General features: G+C 40.9%; 2 protein-coding genes across 3 annotated transcripts in view; both read left to right on the plus strand.

The window, feature by feature from the left end:
• The window catches only part of LOC133505721 (phospholipid-transporting ATPase ABCA1-like), a 33765-nt gene extending 25741 nt beyond the window's left edge, over positions 1-8024 (plus strand). Inside the window, exons 29-49 of the mRNA XM_061829110.1 lie at positions 538-662; positions 785-883; positions 1013-1199; positions 1284-1378; positions 1509-1541; positions 1624-1729; positions 1887-1961; positions 2063-2232; positions 2325-2502; positions 2778-2893; positions 3016-3160; positions 3279-3402; positions 3528-3657; positions 3767-3950; positions 4123-4229; positions 4358-4499; positions 4805-4939; positions 5031-5134; positions 5237-5329; positions 5832-6075; positions 6610-8024. Of these exons, the coding sequence (XP_061685094.1) occupies positions 538-662; positions 785-883; positions 1013-1199; positions 1284-1378; positions 1509-1541; positions 1624-1729; positions 1887-1961; positions 2063-2232; positions 2325-2502; positions 2778-2893; positions 3016-3160; positions 3279-3402; positions 3528-3657; positions 3767-3950; positions 4123-4229; positions 4358-4499; positions 4805-4939; positions 5031-5134; positions 5237-5329; positions 5832-6075; positions 6610-6753 (2736 nt within the window). The 3' untranslated portion in view covers positions 6754-8024. The remainder of the gene's footprint in view (positions 1-537; positions 663-784; positions 884-1012; positions 1200-1283; positions 1379-1508; positions 1542-1623; positions 1730-1886; positions 1962-2062; positions 2233-2324; positions 2503-2777; positions 2894-3015; positions 3161-3278; positions 3403-3527; positions 3658-3766; positions 3951-4122; positions 4230-4357; positions 4500-4804; positions 4940-5030; positions 5135-5236; positions 5330-5831; positions 6076-6609) is intronic.
• A 4483-nt stretch (positions 8025-12507) lies between these two features.
• On the plus strand, positions 12508-15920 carry LOC133505722 (probable pancreatic secretory proteinase inhibitor). 2 transcript variants are annotated; one of them, XM_061829112.1, is made up of 4 exons: positions 12508-12637; positions 14632-14660; positions 15004-15116; positions 15777-15920. In XM_061829112.1, the coding sequence occupies exons 1-4, from the start codon at positions 12547-12549 to the stop codon at positions 15820-15822; spliced, it is 279 nt and encodes a 92-aa protein (XP_061685096.1). In that variant the 5' UTR covers positions 12508-12546; the 3' UTR covers positions 15823-15920. The 2 variants fall into 2 exon arrangements, with proteins under 2 accessions (XP_061685096.1, XP_061685095.1); XM_061829111.1 differs by lacking the exon at positions 12508-12637 and adding an exon at positions 13949-14114.
• Positions 15921-16298: the final 378 nt, after the last annotated feature.

Consider the following 16298-nt stretch of genomic DNA (forward strand, 5'->3'; position numbering starts at 1 on the left):
CAGGCAGGAAGCAGGGTTACATCCTGAACTGGCTTCCAGCCCATTGCAGGGCACATCTAGACAAACAGCCGCACTCACAATCACACTGATGGGGCAATTTAGAGTGTCCAATTAATGTTGCATGCTTTTGGGATGTGGGAAGAAACTGGAGTGCATGTAGAAAACCCACGCAGCCATGGGGAGAACATGCAAATTCCACACAGGCAGGGCTGGGATTGAACCCAGATCCTCAGAACTCTTTGGCCAACGCTCTAACCAGACTCTCCACTGTGCTGCCTGTTCCCAGATACTTCCTACAAATTTGAAATTATCACAAATGTGTTGATAAGTAGAAGAAGAATCAATATTTTAAGGGAACTAAAGTGTTTTGGCCAATCATTGATTGTTTAGTTCACTGATTCAGAGGCTATATGTCGATACTTTTGTCCACATTGTTAAACAGACGTGGCCACCTCGCTCCTACTGCAACAAGTACTTCATACTGATTGCGTTTTAGCTTTAACAAATAATTATTGCACTTTTTTTTTTCTTTTCTAGATTGTCCTCCCAGCTGTGTTTGTATGTATTGCACTGGTGTTCAGCTTAATTGTTCCTCCATTTGGAAAGTACCCCAGCCTGGCTCTCCATCCCAGCATGTATGGAGAGCAGTTTACCTTTGTCAGGTATTTGCTTTTTCATTTCTTTGTCTGATATGCTGCTTGGCTACAGATTTTATGTCATCACGCACATTCGGCACAAGACACAAACACACATGAAACGTAGCTAATGCTGCACGTCTTTACAGTAATGACATACCCGAGGACCCTCATACCAGCAAACTACTGGAAGCTTTGACAGACAAACCAGGATTGAGAACACGCTGCATGAATGGAGAATCCATTTTGTGAGTCACAGCTATGAGCAGAAAAATAAATTTAACTTCCAAACATAACATTTATTAGTAGAAAAGGAAAGTAGAATTATCGATCATCCATATTATGAATGGGTGTAAATATATCTCCTTATGCTGCAGGGACACTCCGTGTGCCTCCATGGAGGAGTGGTTGATTCCGCAAGTACCTCAAAGCGTGAAGGACATGTTCGACAACGGCAACTGGTCCATGGCGAATCCATCACCTCTGTGCGAGTGCAGCTGCGAGGGGCGCAAAAGGATGCTGCCTGATTGTCCAGCCGGTGCAGGCGGCCTCCCACCTCCACAGGTTAGTGAGTGAAGCTGGATAATGTATTATGTTGGCTGATCAAATACAAGTGTAAATGAACTGTTTTTTCTGTGTTGTTTTCAGATGAAGCTCAGCGACAGAGAGACTCTTCAGAATTTGACAGGGAGGAATGTTTCAGATTATCTGGTGAAGACCTATGCTCAGATAATTGGAAAAAGGTGATGCTCGCGACCCATTCAGTTATTGCTCTCAAATTATTTTGCTCTTAACTTCATTTTCTGTGATGTATGACAAAGTGGTCCTTGATAAACCTCATTTTTTGTTTGTTTTTTTCCTCTCACCACTCAGCCTGAAGAGCAAGATTTGGGTCAACGAATTTAGGTACATTAAGTGATATGCAATCCTTCTTGGGGGCAGGAATCTGGGTTGTCTCTTTTTATAAAAATAATGGATCTCTGCACAGATATGGTGGCTTCTCAATTGGCGCCAGGAGCTCTCAGCTTCTAGCCGATAGAGATGAGATCGATGAGGCAATTGCTCAACTGCGTCGGCGTGTCCGTCTAGAAAGGGTATGAGATTTCAGATTTAGTAGTTGTTGTTTTTTTTTTTTTTAATTGGGTTTAAAACACTGAATGGAAATGTCACTACCAAAGGAAAAAAAGCTCAGACAAACTCAGTACCTCAATGTCACATGCCTGACCTCTGGCTTCCTCACCCACCATCCAGGGATCAGCAGCAGATCGTTTCTTATGCAGTCTTTCCAACTTCATTCAAGGACTAGACACCAAGAATAATGTCAAGGTTCGTGCATGCTGACATTTTCAGTGTGAAAAACAATTAATGAGCGTGACTGAAAATATACACGGAGACAACAAACGCTATGATGTCCGAAACTTGTACAGATCTGGTTCAACAACAAGGGCTGGCACAGTATTGGCTCTTTTCTGAATGTGATGAACAATGGCATCCTTCGAGCAAGTCTCCCACCGGGAGAAGACCCCACCAAATTTGGTATCACTGCCTATAATCATCCCCTCAACCTCACCAAGGAACAGCTGTCACAAGTTGCCCTGTAAGAAAAGGAAAACAAACAAAACAGTGTTACCATCCACCGAGAAATGAAAAATTCATCACGTACTGTTCGTTCTTTAAATCTTTCCTCAGAATGACGACGTCGGTGGATGTGCTGGTGTCGATCTGCGTGATATTCGCCATGTCCTTTGTGCCTGCCAGCTTTGTTGTCTTCCTCATCCAAGAGAGGGTGAACAAGGCCAAACACTTGCAGTTTATCAGCGGAGTGCAACCTTTCCTCTACTGGTTGGCCAACTTTGTCTGGGACATGGTACGACATTCCTTTCCAAATTTCTAACTTCTTTGTGGTAATATTTGTAAATCTTTTGCCCTTAGAAAGTAGTATTCCCTACTTATTGCAGTTAAAATTCCCTAACAGCATTAAGTACATGTTTTTAATGTCCTTAAATCCAGAGATTCTGTTGGGGGGGGGGGGTGCTAAAGAAAAGTAATACACTCCTTGCCACACGTCTGTGATGCTCAAAATGGCAGCTTAATTGCATCTTACTCAAGTGCTCTTTTATTTTCTTGGTCCTTCGCTTACAGTGTAACTACATTGTCCCCGCCACACTGGTCATCATCATTTTCATCTGCTTCCAACAAGATGCTTACGTCTCCTCCACCAACCTGCCTGTGCTGGCCTTGCTGCTGCTGCTGTACGGGTAAGTTGGAGTATCTTTGTTTTAATGGGACCTATATTTGAATACGTTGAGTTTTCCTTTTTATAAATAAGCTGCACAGTGCTAGTAAGTGTTTGACCATGTCTTTTGTACTTGTTTTCCAGATGGTCGATCACCCCTCTCATGTACCCAGCCTCATTTTTCTTTAAGATACCCAGCACAGCTTACGTGGTTCTGACCAGTGTCAACATACTGATCGGAATAAATGGCAGCGTGTCCACCTTTGTACTGGAGCTGTTTGGGGGCAATGTAACTATCACCTTTCTCATTTGGATCCAGTTCAATAAATAGCAAATAGCTTGTTTTGATATTGATGTTTTTGATAACAAATTATGATGATTGAGAGAGAATGTTTGGATCCTTTCAGGAGATTGGTGGGATCAATGACATCCTGAAGAATGTTTTCCTCATCTTCCCTCACTTCTGCCTGGGCCGGGGATTGATCGACATGGTGAAGAATCAAGCAATGGCTGACGCTTTAGAGAGATTTGGTAAGCACAGCCATGTGGTCTGGCAGGACCAGGAGACTAATCCAGAGCACTTTTAATATGAACTGTGAAAACATTCTTGTGGGTTTTAACAAGGATTGGTATTATTTATTTTTTGGGGTCGATAGGGGAAAATCGTTTCCGTTCCCCCCTGGCCTGGGACATGGTGGGAAAGAACCTCTTTGCAATGGCCATTGAAGGAGTCATCTTCTTCAGCATCACCGTCTTTATCCAGTACCGTTTCTTTATCAAGGCCAGGTGAGTACATGAAAGGGTTTCCATTATGTTTTTGATGACATTTTCAACATTTAACAATTTGGACCACGTTATTTTCTCTGTGAGTGTGACCTCACCATGGTGTTTACAGGTCATCATCCAGTCACTTAAAGCCAATTGGAGAAGAGGATGAAGACGTGGCCAGAGAACGACAGAGAATCCTCAGTGGAGCAGGACAGACGGACATTTTAGAGCTTCGTCAGCTCACAAAGATATATAAGCGGAAACAGAAGCCAGCCGTGGACCGGCTCTGTGTTGGCATTCCCCCCGGCGAGGTAGGAAGTACATTTCTTCATCTTTTCTGTTCTTGACTTGACACAGGCCTTAAGACAAATGAGGCCATAGAGCTCACCTCAGTACAGTCTGAGAGGTTAAACCGTGATCTGGTTTTCAGTGGCAATGAAACGGTAGTAAAATGGTTAAATGGTGGTCTTCTTTATCTTTCAGTGTTTTGGTTTACTGGGAGTCAATGGCGCAGGAAAAACCAGTACGTTCAAAATGCTGACAGGTGATTCAGTGGTGACCAGTGGAGAGGCCTACCTGGCCGGCAAAAGGTAGGACATACTGAGGAGTACCTGTACTATATACGGCTCTAGTTTATGCAATCTTTATGGCATTGTGCTGTTTTTGCTCAAAAGTAGAACTCATATTTTTTCCTTGTTGTGTGTGCCTCTCATTCCAGTGTAACTACAGAAATAGATGAGGTGCATCAGAACATGGGCTACTGTCCGCAGTTTGATGCTATCAATGACCTGCTGACGGGACGAGAGCATCTTGAGTTCTACGCCATTCTCAGAGGTGTTCCGGAGAAGGAAGTGTGTGAGGTCGGTCAGCCACAAAAAACACCGGCTCTTTTGGACAGTGTTTGTAAATATCAAGTAAAAGACAAAGACAAATAACATACCAATGTTTGTAATGGCTAGAAACATAATTCCATGTATTGAAAAAATGTTGTTAGCATCCTCCAAAAACATCTTGCATACCACGAAACTCAATTTTGGCAGAAATTGATGGAGCATCAGTTCCTCCTGTGAAAGTACCAATTGTAAAAAAAACATGCTTTTGTTTGTGCATTTATAGTCTATTGGACACACGGGTGGAAAAGGTGATGTTTGGTTCCTTCCACTAGGTGGCAGAGTGGGGCATTCGCAAATTGGGATTGGTCAAGTATGTTGACAAATCAGCAGGTAGCTACAGTGGAGGCAACATGAGAAAACTGTCTACTGCCATCGCTCTCATCGGGGGACCACCTGTTGTGTTCCTGGTAAGAGGAAAACAACGAGTCGGCCTCAGTGTTCCTCAATGAATTGCCTTCATAACACCTGAATACCTTGTGTTTGCATTCTATTTCACAGGATGAACCTACAACAGGCATGGACCCGAAGGCACGGCGTGCCCTGTGGAACACCATACTAAGCATCATCAAAGAGGGACGATCTGTTGTCCTGACTTCACACAGGTTAGACTTAAAAACTAGGCTCATGTCTGAAGACGTAGGTTTAGTAATTTGAATTATTTGCCCAACCATACATAATGTAAATTGCTGGGGTCCTTTTAACAGCATGGAGGAGTGTGAAGCACTTTGCACCAGGATGGCCATTATGGTCAACGGCAGGTTCCGGTGTCTGGGGAGCGTACAGCACCTGAAGAACAGGTAAGAATCATTGCAGCAAATCTCACTGGCAAAGCTCCCTTCATGCTCAAAAAGAAATGCGAACATCGATAAATAGATACAGTACGCAAAGTATTACGACGACAATGTTATGTTGAGTGCATCTTTATGCTATCACACAAACGTTTGTACTTATGTTACGATGAAAAGGAATCCTCTATTACATTTTGTTGAAGCGGTCCAGTATCCCAAACCTCATCAGATGTTGATGTGCTCACAGATTCAAATTCAAAAGAATCATTTACTCCTTTTAGCTGGTAAGATCCTAAATTGCACCCGCAATATTTTGCATTGTTAGGTAACAAATGTGTATGATTTGGGAGAGATCTGCGCACTTTGAGTACTCTTGTTACCACATTCTAACATGGCGTTTGTTCCCTCATCCGTGTTATGGGTTAAGGATATTAATGCTGCAGAATTGCGTTGACTGTGATGTCTTGAATGTTGATGTGACAGTTAAACACATCTTCGTCTTTCTCATCAGGTTCGGGGATGGTTACACCATCATCCTGAGGGTGGCCGGACCGGATCCAGACCTCAGGCCGATGATGGATTTCATCGAGCGGGAACTTCCTGGCAGTACACTGAAGGAGAAACATCGCAACATGCTTCAGTATCAGCTGCCCTCCTCCCTCACCTCCCTCGCACGCATCTTCTCTCTGCTGGCCACCAACAAGGAGGCCCTCAGAATAGAGGACTACTCCGTCTCTCAGACCACACTAGACCAAGTAACCTTCTTTTAAGTCTTCTTTTATAACGTACATATCCAGTTATGTTTTGGAGCTTTCCGCTTCTAATGTGTAATATTTGTACATTTTTATTATTTGTCACATTTTCATAGAGAGGACTCAGAAACCACTTAGTCATTCAAATATAAAATAGAGAATCATTATTTTTATAATGTACAGTTAATACCAGAAGAAAAATCAATCAATTCCAAATGAAAAACAGTATAATCTGCCTGGAACGTGTGGCCAAACAAATAAATGGGTTGCGCTTTAAAATTGTCCACTAAAGAGTCAACTCTGAGCACAAAATGAAGCGCTTTCTTTCATTTGGAGACTGTGGGGCGGACTGCAAGGCTTCTCGTATTTTATTCATAATCATATTATTGCATTCATTTGACATATTCAGATATCAATCTGATGTGGTAAATAGCATGATGTTTAATGCATTGTAGTGTTTTATATTTTAGCTTTTTTAATTTAGGCACAAATGGTCTAATCTTTCTCCCCCCCCCACCCCCCACTCCCCCCATCCAGGTGTTTGTAAATTTTGCCAAGGACCAAAGTGACGAGGACCACTCAAAAGACATCCACCTGAGCAAACGAGACGCGGTGGTCATGGACATTTCCCAGCTCAGCTCTTTCCTCATGGACAACAAGACCAGGGAGAGCTGCGTCTGATTCCTCCTGTGGATGACACTGCACGTCGCTCGTGACTTCCACCACAGATAATCTGTACCACAAAAATTCTCAAGTGGAAGACACACTGTTCACTTTATTTTGATCTCATTTGTAGTCTTTTTTTTTAATTATCTCTCAGAGGATCTGCTGTTAAGTGCACAGCCTCTGAAAATTTGACGAGGCAGAGACTGCGGGTTTGTGAAACACTGAACTCAATGCAAATCAATGCAAGAAATCTATATATTTAAAACGCGAGCATACTTGAGTGAGGGTTGGAGACTGGTGCTTCTCCTTCACAATGGACACTTTGAGGCTGGGTTGTCATGCTTTGTCTGACTGGAAAAGTAGCCGTGCTACTCTCTCAGAGGAAGTCTAATCAAAAGCCCATTCCAAAACAGTGCGAGCTACTTTGGAAAACAAACGAAGAATGTTCTGATCATTCACTGCCAACTGCAAAAGGATTTAAAGGACTTGGAAAAAAAAACGTATCAGGGTCAATTCTCTTCGTTACCAGGAGCAGTTTTATAGTATTGAATGTGGCTCAAACAGTCCGACACATTTCAAGGGAGCAACACGAAATTTTGTGACACTTTTTTAACATTTAATTAGATTTGTCGTAACTTTCTTGTACTTTCGTTTGAATAACTGTTGATGGATAACGTTGTATTTTATATTTCTAGTTCCTCGTGTCATAAATTGGTTCACAGTGCCTGTTGTGTATGGTTAAGGGGGAGGACATGTGAGCACTCCATTAACAACAAGAAGAGATTGGCTGGAAAGGAATGTATGTATAGGGATGTATTTTGACAAAGCACAAAAAAGAGTGGAGAAAAAAAAAGAGCCCTACCTTGTTAAAAACAAAAAAATGTCTCATGGTGTTAATACAAAATGCTCCAGTGGCATGTTTTCACTCCTCCCTTCCGTCTTGGACTTCCTAAAGTGAAAGCTGGAGGTGGATGAGCAACGTGGACTATGAGATGTCGAAGAGGAATATTGCATGCTCACCTCCGCTTGGACGTACCCTTGTTGAGTGTCAGCAGTTATGAGTGTTGGATTTTTAGAACATTTTGGACATGAGGGCACAGAATCGAAATGAGGAAAGTGATGAGTGCGAAGGGAAAACGTAAAAACATGAGAGATGACGGTTGTTCTTCCTCTGCTTTCCTCATGATGGGACTAAAAAAAATGGTCATTGTTCTGTAAAGTAGAATTGTTGTGATGGTCTCAGAAAAATAAGTAACACTTTTGTGCCAAATTCAGTTGAACCCTAACCCTGTATCAACCAGTAAAATATTGATGAGGCAACTGTTTTGTACAATATAAAGCTGTGGTTTCATGTTACATCATTTCCATTTGATCAATTAAAGCAAATTACATGCGCACAGAATATTTTAATCGATAGGGAAAAGTTGCCAAACTCAAATATTAACTGTGCTCCCATGACCGGACATAATCAGGGACCACTGCAATAGAATTAGTGTTCTGAGCAAAATATGTACGTATGTAACCATGATTGAAATTGAAACCTGGCGCTCATTATTCAGAATCATTTTAGAAAGCTGTTGTGCGTCCAGGATAACTAAAAGACGTTCACCACAGCGCCAAAAGAGAAATGCACTGCTCAAGCGCACCAAAACTTAATTTTGGAAAAGTGATCGTGGAAAGGAGTACTTGACAGAGAAAATGTCAAATTGTGATCAGTGAAATCAAGAGATAGTAATAGAGTGGTGATTTTCTCCTGTTTTGCTCAATATTACTCTTCGTTTACATTTGTTTTCAAGTATTAAACAACACCTCTTTGAATCTGTTACCCATTGTGTACAGTAACTCTTAAAATAAAGTTCATACATTGTGAAAAAGAAAGTACTTTTCTTTGTGAGGTATGGAGGGCTGGGGGATTGAAGTGTATCAGAGGAATTTGTCTGTCGTGGAATTTAACTTGGAATTCTATTGTTAGCAAATTAACATGCTCACACTCTCCATAATTCATATGGCTTTCTCTTTGCCAAATTCATGCTATTTTTGATATTTACTGAAAATGATGTGGAAATTACAATGAATAAATCCAGACTTTTGATTGTGAACTAAACCCAATATACCTACACACCATTGAATGTCTTATTCCATTGTCAGTTTTTGATATAAAATAGATAATTTCATATTAATCTTTGGATCCCAGTGATTAGAATTTTTAATGCTTACAATCAAAACCTTCATTAGTCTTCTATGCAACGTTAGTTCCAGGTCCAGTGAGAGGGACGCTTGTTTGGTACACATTACTATCACAACTGGTCCTGCTGAGTGCTCATTTGGCAAAAAAGCATCAATTTGACTGTGCTGAATCTGCGCATTCTACAAAATACAAATATTCATCATAAATAACCTGGTCATCGACAAAACGGGCGTTATGTTATTAACAGAGACATGACTTGGCATTGATGGAGCAATTGTTCTCACTGTGGCCTACCCACCAAATTGGAAATTTCTATTTTTCACAAGGGGTGTTAGGATGCGAGAGGTAGTATTGCAGCCCTCATCAAGGAAATTCTTAACTTAAATGAGTTTTTTTAAGCTATACATTATTTTATTACCTGTCTTTCCCCCTCTCCACATCCATCCACTGATGCCAACACACCGCAACCCAAAAGTTAAAAATGATACACTTTAAATTGCTTTAAATGTATGCATTTTTTATTGTTTAAATAAAGTGTGTAGATGTTTTTACATAAATGGTAATGTACTATTTGGAGGTTTGGAACGCATTAAACTCATTTACTTTATTTCCTATGGAAAAAAAAAATGCTTCGAAAGTTTTACAAATCCCACAATGAACACTTCACAAGAACGAATTATGTTCAAACTCCGAGCTCCCACTGTATATGTGTGTGTGTGTGTCTGTGTGTGCGTGCGCGTGTGTCATTAATTGGAGACTAAATTGTCCCTAGTTGTGACTGTGAGTAAGACTGTCTGTCTCCATGTGCTCTCCGATTGGCTGGCAACCACTTCATGTTGTACCCCGCCTCCTACCGATGACAGCTGGGGTTGGGTCCAGCACTCCCATGACCCTTGTGAGAATGAGCAGCTCAGAGAAGGGATGGAAGGATATCATGCCACCACATATTTGCCTTGATAAGATGCTCCTCACAAGGACAGAGAAGTCTAAAGAATAATCAGAAGTATTTTCCAAGAGCCAATGACCACCTGTGGGAAGATGCAAAAAGACCTGGTATTAGTAGCTATTGTTGTCACAAGGAAAAATGTTAGCAATGTGCTTTGCCATCAAGGCCTACATGCACTCTCATCACACAAGAGCTGAAAAAAATACCATGACAAGACATGTTTAATGTTTGCTAATAGCGTGGCCTTGTGTTTTATCAAATGGTACTGGTAAACTTGACATTATAGAAGGGAGGATGAATAGGCAAATGTCCCGAGACATTCTTAACAAAAATCTGCTGCCATCTACGAGGATGATGAAAATGAAACTAGGGCCGACATTTCAGCAGTATAATTATCCAAAACATAATTCCAAGGAAACGGTCAGTTGGTTTCACAGAAAAAAAAGTAAGCAGCTAGAATAGCACAGTTAATGACTTGACTAGAATCTTCTTCTTTTCCTTTCAGCTTGTCCCGCTAGGGGTCACCACAGCGTGTCATCTTTTTCCAACTAAGCCTCAGCGTGTCATCTTTTTCCGACTAAGCCTATCTCATGCATCTTCCTCTCTAACACCCACAGTCCTCACGTCCTCCCTCGCCACATCCATCAACCCTCCATCCTCAACACCCTTTTACCAATATACTCACTCTCTCGCCTTTGGACATGTCCAAACCATCCAAGTCTTCTCTCTCTAACCTTGTCTCCGAAACATCCAACTTTGGCTGTTCCTCTAATAAGCTCATTTCTAATCCTATCCAACCTGCTCACTCCGAGCAAGAACCTCAACATATTCATTTCTGCTACCTCCAGTTCTGCTTCCTGTTGTTTCTTCAATGTCACCGTCTCTAATCTGTACATCATTCCTGGCCTCACCACTGTTTTATAAACTTTGCTCTTCATCCTAGCGGAGACTCTTCTGTCCCAGAGAACACCAGACACCTTCCGCCAGCTGTTCCAACCTGCTTGGACCCGTTTCGTCACTTCCTTACCACACTCACCATTGCTCTGGATTGTTGACCCAAAATATTTGAAGTCCTCCACCCTCCCTATCTCTTCTCCCTGTTGCCTCACTCTTCCCCCTCCACCTTTCTCATTCACGCACATATATTCTGTTTTACTTCGGCTAATCTTCATTCCTCTCCTTTCCAGTGCGTACCTCCATGTTTCTAATTGTTCCTCCGCCTGCTCCCTGGTTTCACTGCAGATCATAATTTCATCTGCGAACATCATGGTCCAAGGGTATTCCAATCTAACCTCATCTGTGAGCCTATCCATTACTACCGCAAACAGAAAGGGCCTCAGAGCAGATTCCTGATGCATTCCCACCTCCTTAAATTCTTCTGTCACACCTACGGCACATCTCACCACTGTTGTGCTCCCCTCATACATGTCCAGTACTATTCTAACATATTTCTCCACCAGTACCACAGTTCATCTCTTGGTACTCTGTCATGGGCTTTCTCTAGGTTTACAAAGACAGCTACTTCTGACCTTCTCCGTACTTTTCCACGAGCATCCTCAAGGCAAATAATGCATCTGTGGTACTATTTCTAGGCATGAAACCATACCGTTGCTCGCAGATACTTACGTCTGTCCTGAGTCTAGCCTCCAATACTCTTTCCCATAACTTAATTGTGTGGCTCATCATCGTTATTCCTCTGTAGTTTCCACAGTTCTGAACATCGCCTTTGTTCTTAAAAATGGGAACTGGCACACTTTTCCTCCATTCTTTTGGGATCTTCTCTCCCGCTAGTATTCTATTGAATAAGTTGGTCAAAAACTCCACAGCCATCTCTCCAAATTGCTTCCATACCTCCACTGGTTTGTCATCAGGACCAACTATCTTTCCATTTTTCATCCTGTTCAGTGCCTTTCTAACTTCCCCCTTCCTAATCTTTGTCACTTCCTTGCCTTTTCTACTCTTTCTTCTCTCTCATTTTCTTCATTCATTAACTTCCCAAAGTACTCTTTCCTTCTACTTAGCACACTACTGGCACCAGTCAACATATTTCCACCACTATCCTAAATCACCTTTACTTGCTGCACATCCTTCTCATCTCTGTCCCTCTGTCTGGCCACCCTGTAGATATCCTTTCCTCCTTCTTTCGTGTCCAACCTAGTGTACGTGTTGACGTGAATAGAATCCAATTGAAAATCTATGAAAAGAATTTAAACTGAAGTTCTATAAAAGAAGCCCACAGAACCCTTAAGATTTTAAGACTGAAATGGGCTAAAATCAGACGCCAGTAATACATGCAACCAGTTTCTACAAAGGGGGTGACTTGGAAATGTCATGTCACAAAAGTTTTTTGTACAAGTTGACGGGTTCAATACTTTTTCCCTGTTTCATATCATTACACATGACTTAATGTCTTATCTTTTTCGACCTTTTAATTAATGTTTTACTTATTTACTTGGGTTGTTCCCAACAGGTGGTGAAATTTGGTTTGCTGATGTGTGTGCGTATATGTATGTGTTTGTGTATATTTATAGTGTGTTTGTAATATGATAAATGTTATCAGTGTTTCCAAACACTTCACAGAGGATTTTCGTTTTTGTGTGGATGTTTACTGCCCGAGTGTGTGCGTTTGTGTTCATCTGCAGTGTTCCCACGCCAATGAATACACAACCCTGACATGTTTCTGTGTCAGTGTATTATTCGTCCATCAGCTTTCATGATGACTGGAAGAATTCTGTTGGGACTCCTGCTCGTCTGTGTAGCTGCAGGTATTCGCATTGCGATTCAGAAAACTTTATTTATCCCTGCGGGGTAATTAAGGATTAATACATGCATACAGGCAGGTATGTATGTATGTATGGATGGATGTACTGTATTAAGGTATGAAAAACAAATGCACTAACATGCTTTATATGCTGCAAAATAATTACTATAAAATCTATTATTACGTTTGTAACATTTAAGTATCAAGTCAAAAAAGCTAGAAGGGAGTTCTGTACATGGTCAAGTTGAATCTTTTAATCACAGCACATTTTAAATACTGATGATCAGAGGTGGGAAAAGTAGTCAAATACTGTATTGTCCTCCAGTAAGAGTACTGTTACTTTAGAATAATATGACTCAAGTAAAAATAGTCTTCCAAATAAATACTTCAGAACAAGTAAGAATTTTCTCTCTGAAAAAAATTACTCAAGTACTGAGTAGCTAGTTAGTAACTTCTTCTTATTTTTCTTAACCGGAGCATGAATGTCACATAAAATCAAATTTGTATCTTTTTTTTCTTGAGGGGAGGTAAAAATAAGCATCTCAAACAAAAATGTGATCGACTGGGATTTGAAGTTTAACTTGTTGCCTTCTTGGCAAGGTCACCACTACAAAAGAGGGGCTGTTTTTTCGCTGGTCTTTTACTTGTTGAAATAAAGTTTAAAAATATATATATAAATAAATCCGGTTGCCCAAGGATACACTCCTTCTTATAACTGCCATGTAGCTGTGTTCAGATCATCATCAATAGATCATGTTCCATGGCGTCTACACACACACCTGCCACCATTTCAATTTTTAAATGGAAAAAAAAACCAACAACACACGCATCGAGAACCTTTTACAAAAACGTGATTTGCTTTTTCCACTAAAATGGCAGAAGCTGTTTGCTCAACAGATTTAGCTAGCGTGTGTTTGTGTACGTGTGTGTGTATACGTGTGTGTGTGTGTGTGAGAGAGAGAGAGAGAGAGAGAGAGAGAGAGAGAGAGAGAGGAGAGAGAGAGAGAGATGAGAGAGAGAGAGAGAGAGAGAGAGAGAGAGACGAGAGAGAGAGAGAGAGAGAGAGACGAGAGAGAGAGAGAGAGAGAGAGAGAGAGAGAGAGAGAGAGAGAGGAGAGAGAGAGAGAGAGAGAGAGAGAGAGAGAGAGAGACGAGAGAGAGAGAGAGAGAGAGAGAGAGAGAGAGAGAACAAGGTACATGTTTTCCAGTTATTGTTGGTTACATTTCCGGTTTTAGGGTGTTAAGAGTTCCCGCGTTAATGGGTTCTATCGATGTCTGCAATGTAACGAGGTTTGCTCCTGTGTGCAACACTCCGCCTCCGTCTCCGTTTCTTCGGCGCTACATTACCATAAAATAGTGCTCACGTTGCCATATGCACACCCAAAACCACAAAAAAAAAAAAAAACATCGGCAACCTTACAGGAAGGTTTTATCTCAAGTTACAAGTGGGCTGAACTATCCAAGTATGGGCGGTGGCAAAAGTAGGCTGCATGTACAACCTTTTATTTTTCATATCCTGTAAAGTAAACACGAGTGTGTGCAGCTGTCATACTTCACTTTGATTGTCCACAAAGCCCAACAGAAGATTTAGTGAGCGGACATGTGACGTTCTTGTGTCCTTTGATTGGTGAACTCAAGTCAAACGTGACTGTTGTAAGAGCGGTTGATTGGATTAACGGCGCCCGGATGCGTAAACCGAAAACTAAAATTTAGAAACAGGTCACACACGCAATTTTTTAAAAATGACAGTAGCGAACGGCATATAGGTTATTGTCACGGAGTAAAAGTAGTTTTTTCTTGACATAAATACTCAAGTGAAAGTAAAACGTACGCTTCATTCAAACTACTCTAAAAGTACATTTCATCGAAAATGTTACTTGAGTGAATGGAACGTAGTAAATGTTATGCATCCTTTCCCATCTCTGCTGATCATCCACTTCTGAAAATAATTTTTTGAACATTGGAATCATGCTTCAACATTTTGTCTTGCCTTCACAGATGCAAAGAATGTGGGCTCCCCGAGAGAGGTGACACATCCTTTATTATTTTTAAATGCATATATTCTATGCAAATTGAATTCTGTATGTACTGTATATATCAAAAAAGTGAAAATCCTGTTGATAGAAAACACATGCAGTCAGTCACAACAATATTAGATGTGTTACAAAATCACATTTATGTGACAATGTCAGAGGAGTCAACTGTTTATTAATGTACGCTGTAGTTTGCAGTACTCCATAACGGCACCAAATAGTTCTAAAAACTTAAAATATATATGTATATTTAAATGGATTTACTTATTTGGCTTCACAATTGACACAATATGTTACATCATGTGACCCATATTTGTGTGTGCTTGTTATTCTGCAGCCATCCTGTCCTGGCACTGATGGGTTTTTGGCATGCCCCCTGAACTTTGCTCCCGTATGTGGTAGCGATGGCAACACATACCCAAATGAGTGTACCCTTTGTGTCCACAGACAGTAAGTACACAACTGTATATGTAAATTCCAAACACTTTGACTTTGAACAATGCTTTTAAAAAGGCAGAATGTCCTAACAGGTATTATCTGGTGGCTAAAATGAAAAAAAAAAACATCAAATTTGAACTCTGATAGGTTGGAAAACAACCTTCAACTCAAGATTACCCTTGTGCATTTTTTTCTTGGTTTGTTTTGTAAGGGATAAGGATGTGACTCAGGGTAGCTACTCCTCCCATCGTCCTTAGTGAACATATTACAGTATCTGACAGAATTTGTACTTTGTACCTTATGTGACTCTAGATGGAATTGGAGAATGTGTAAATGAAGTGAAAATGAAAATGAGAATGTGAATGTGTGTGTCTTGACACACTGACCGCAACATCTATGATCCACTGGAGAAGGGAGACTTAAAATATCCTCTATAATCAATAACTGCTTCAAAGAACAAACACTATGTATGAATGGTGAAGAAAGGGTTGGATTATTGTTACTGTTTTATATGTTGTTTTTTTTGTATGTTTGTTCGTACCGGACGGTGGGCCTTGAGAAATAAATTTCAGCCTTCTGTATGTTCTACACATTGAGAATTGACAATAAACACACACACAAAATATGTAAAAATTCAAACAAAGTCAGAGGACCTCTGTTCTCTCTCAACAGAACAATAAAGATGGATGTTTTGATTGCTCACGATGAAGCCTGCTGACCTGTTTCACTGCCCAGCAAGTGGATGCCAGCAGTGAAAATGTTTCAATCTTAATCATCATAATAAAGAATATTACAAGTCTACCAACAACATAATTAGCTGAACAAATGTGTTGAATGTGGTTTAATGATAGAGTGAAAGCATAACTGTTTAAGAATAGGCGCACTTTATTTAGCATCAACCATGTTTGAGTCAAATTGGACCATTTTGTCAATGACTGCTGTTGAAAAACATCTCCGATGCTGCTTCTGCCATATTTACTTTTGGGGTGGTGTTCTTAGGCATAATGAAATGTTTTGGGTGTGCACAAAATTGTCACGTCCCATCGGAACGAGAGTAGGACCCAAATGTAGGACTCGGAAGATCCCAGGTAGTTCAAGGAGAAATGTTTATTATATGCAGAGGTAGGGGATCGAGGAGGCAGTCCGGTGCAGCAGCGGTAGTTGGGACGTCGGGCGAAGAGAGCAGGTGAGCGG

The sequence above is a fragment of the Syngnathoides biaculeatus genome, chromosome 9, assembly GCF_019802595.1.
Source record: "Syngnathoides biaculeatus isolate LvHL_M chromosome 9, ASM1980259v1, whole genome shotgun sequence".
Classification (NCBI taxonomy): domain Eukaryota; kingdom Metazoa; phylum Chordata; class Actinopteri; order Syngnathiformes; family Syngnathidae; genus Syngnathoides; species Syngnathoides biaculeatus.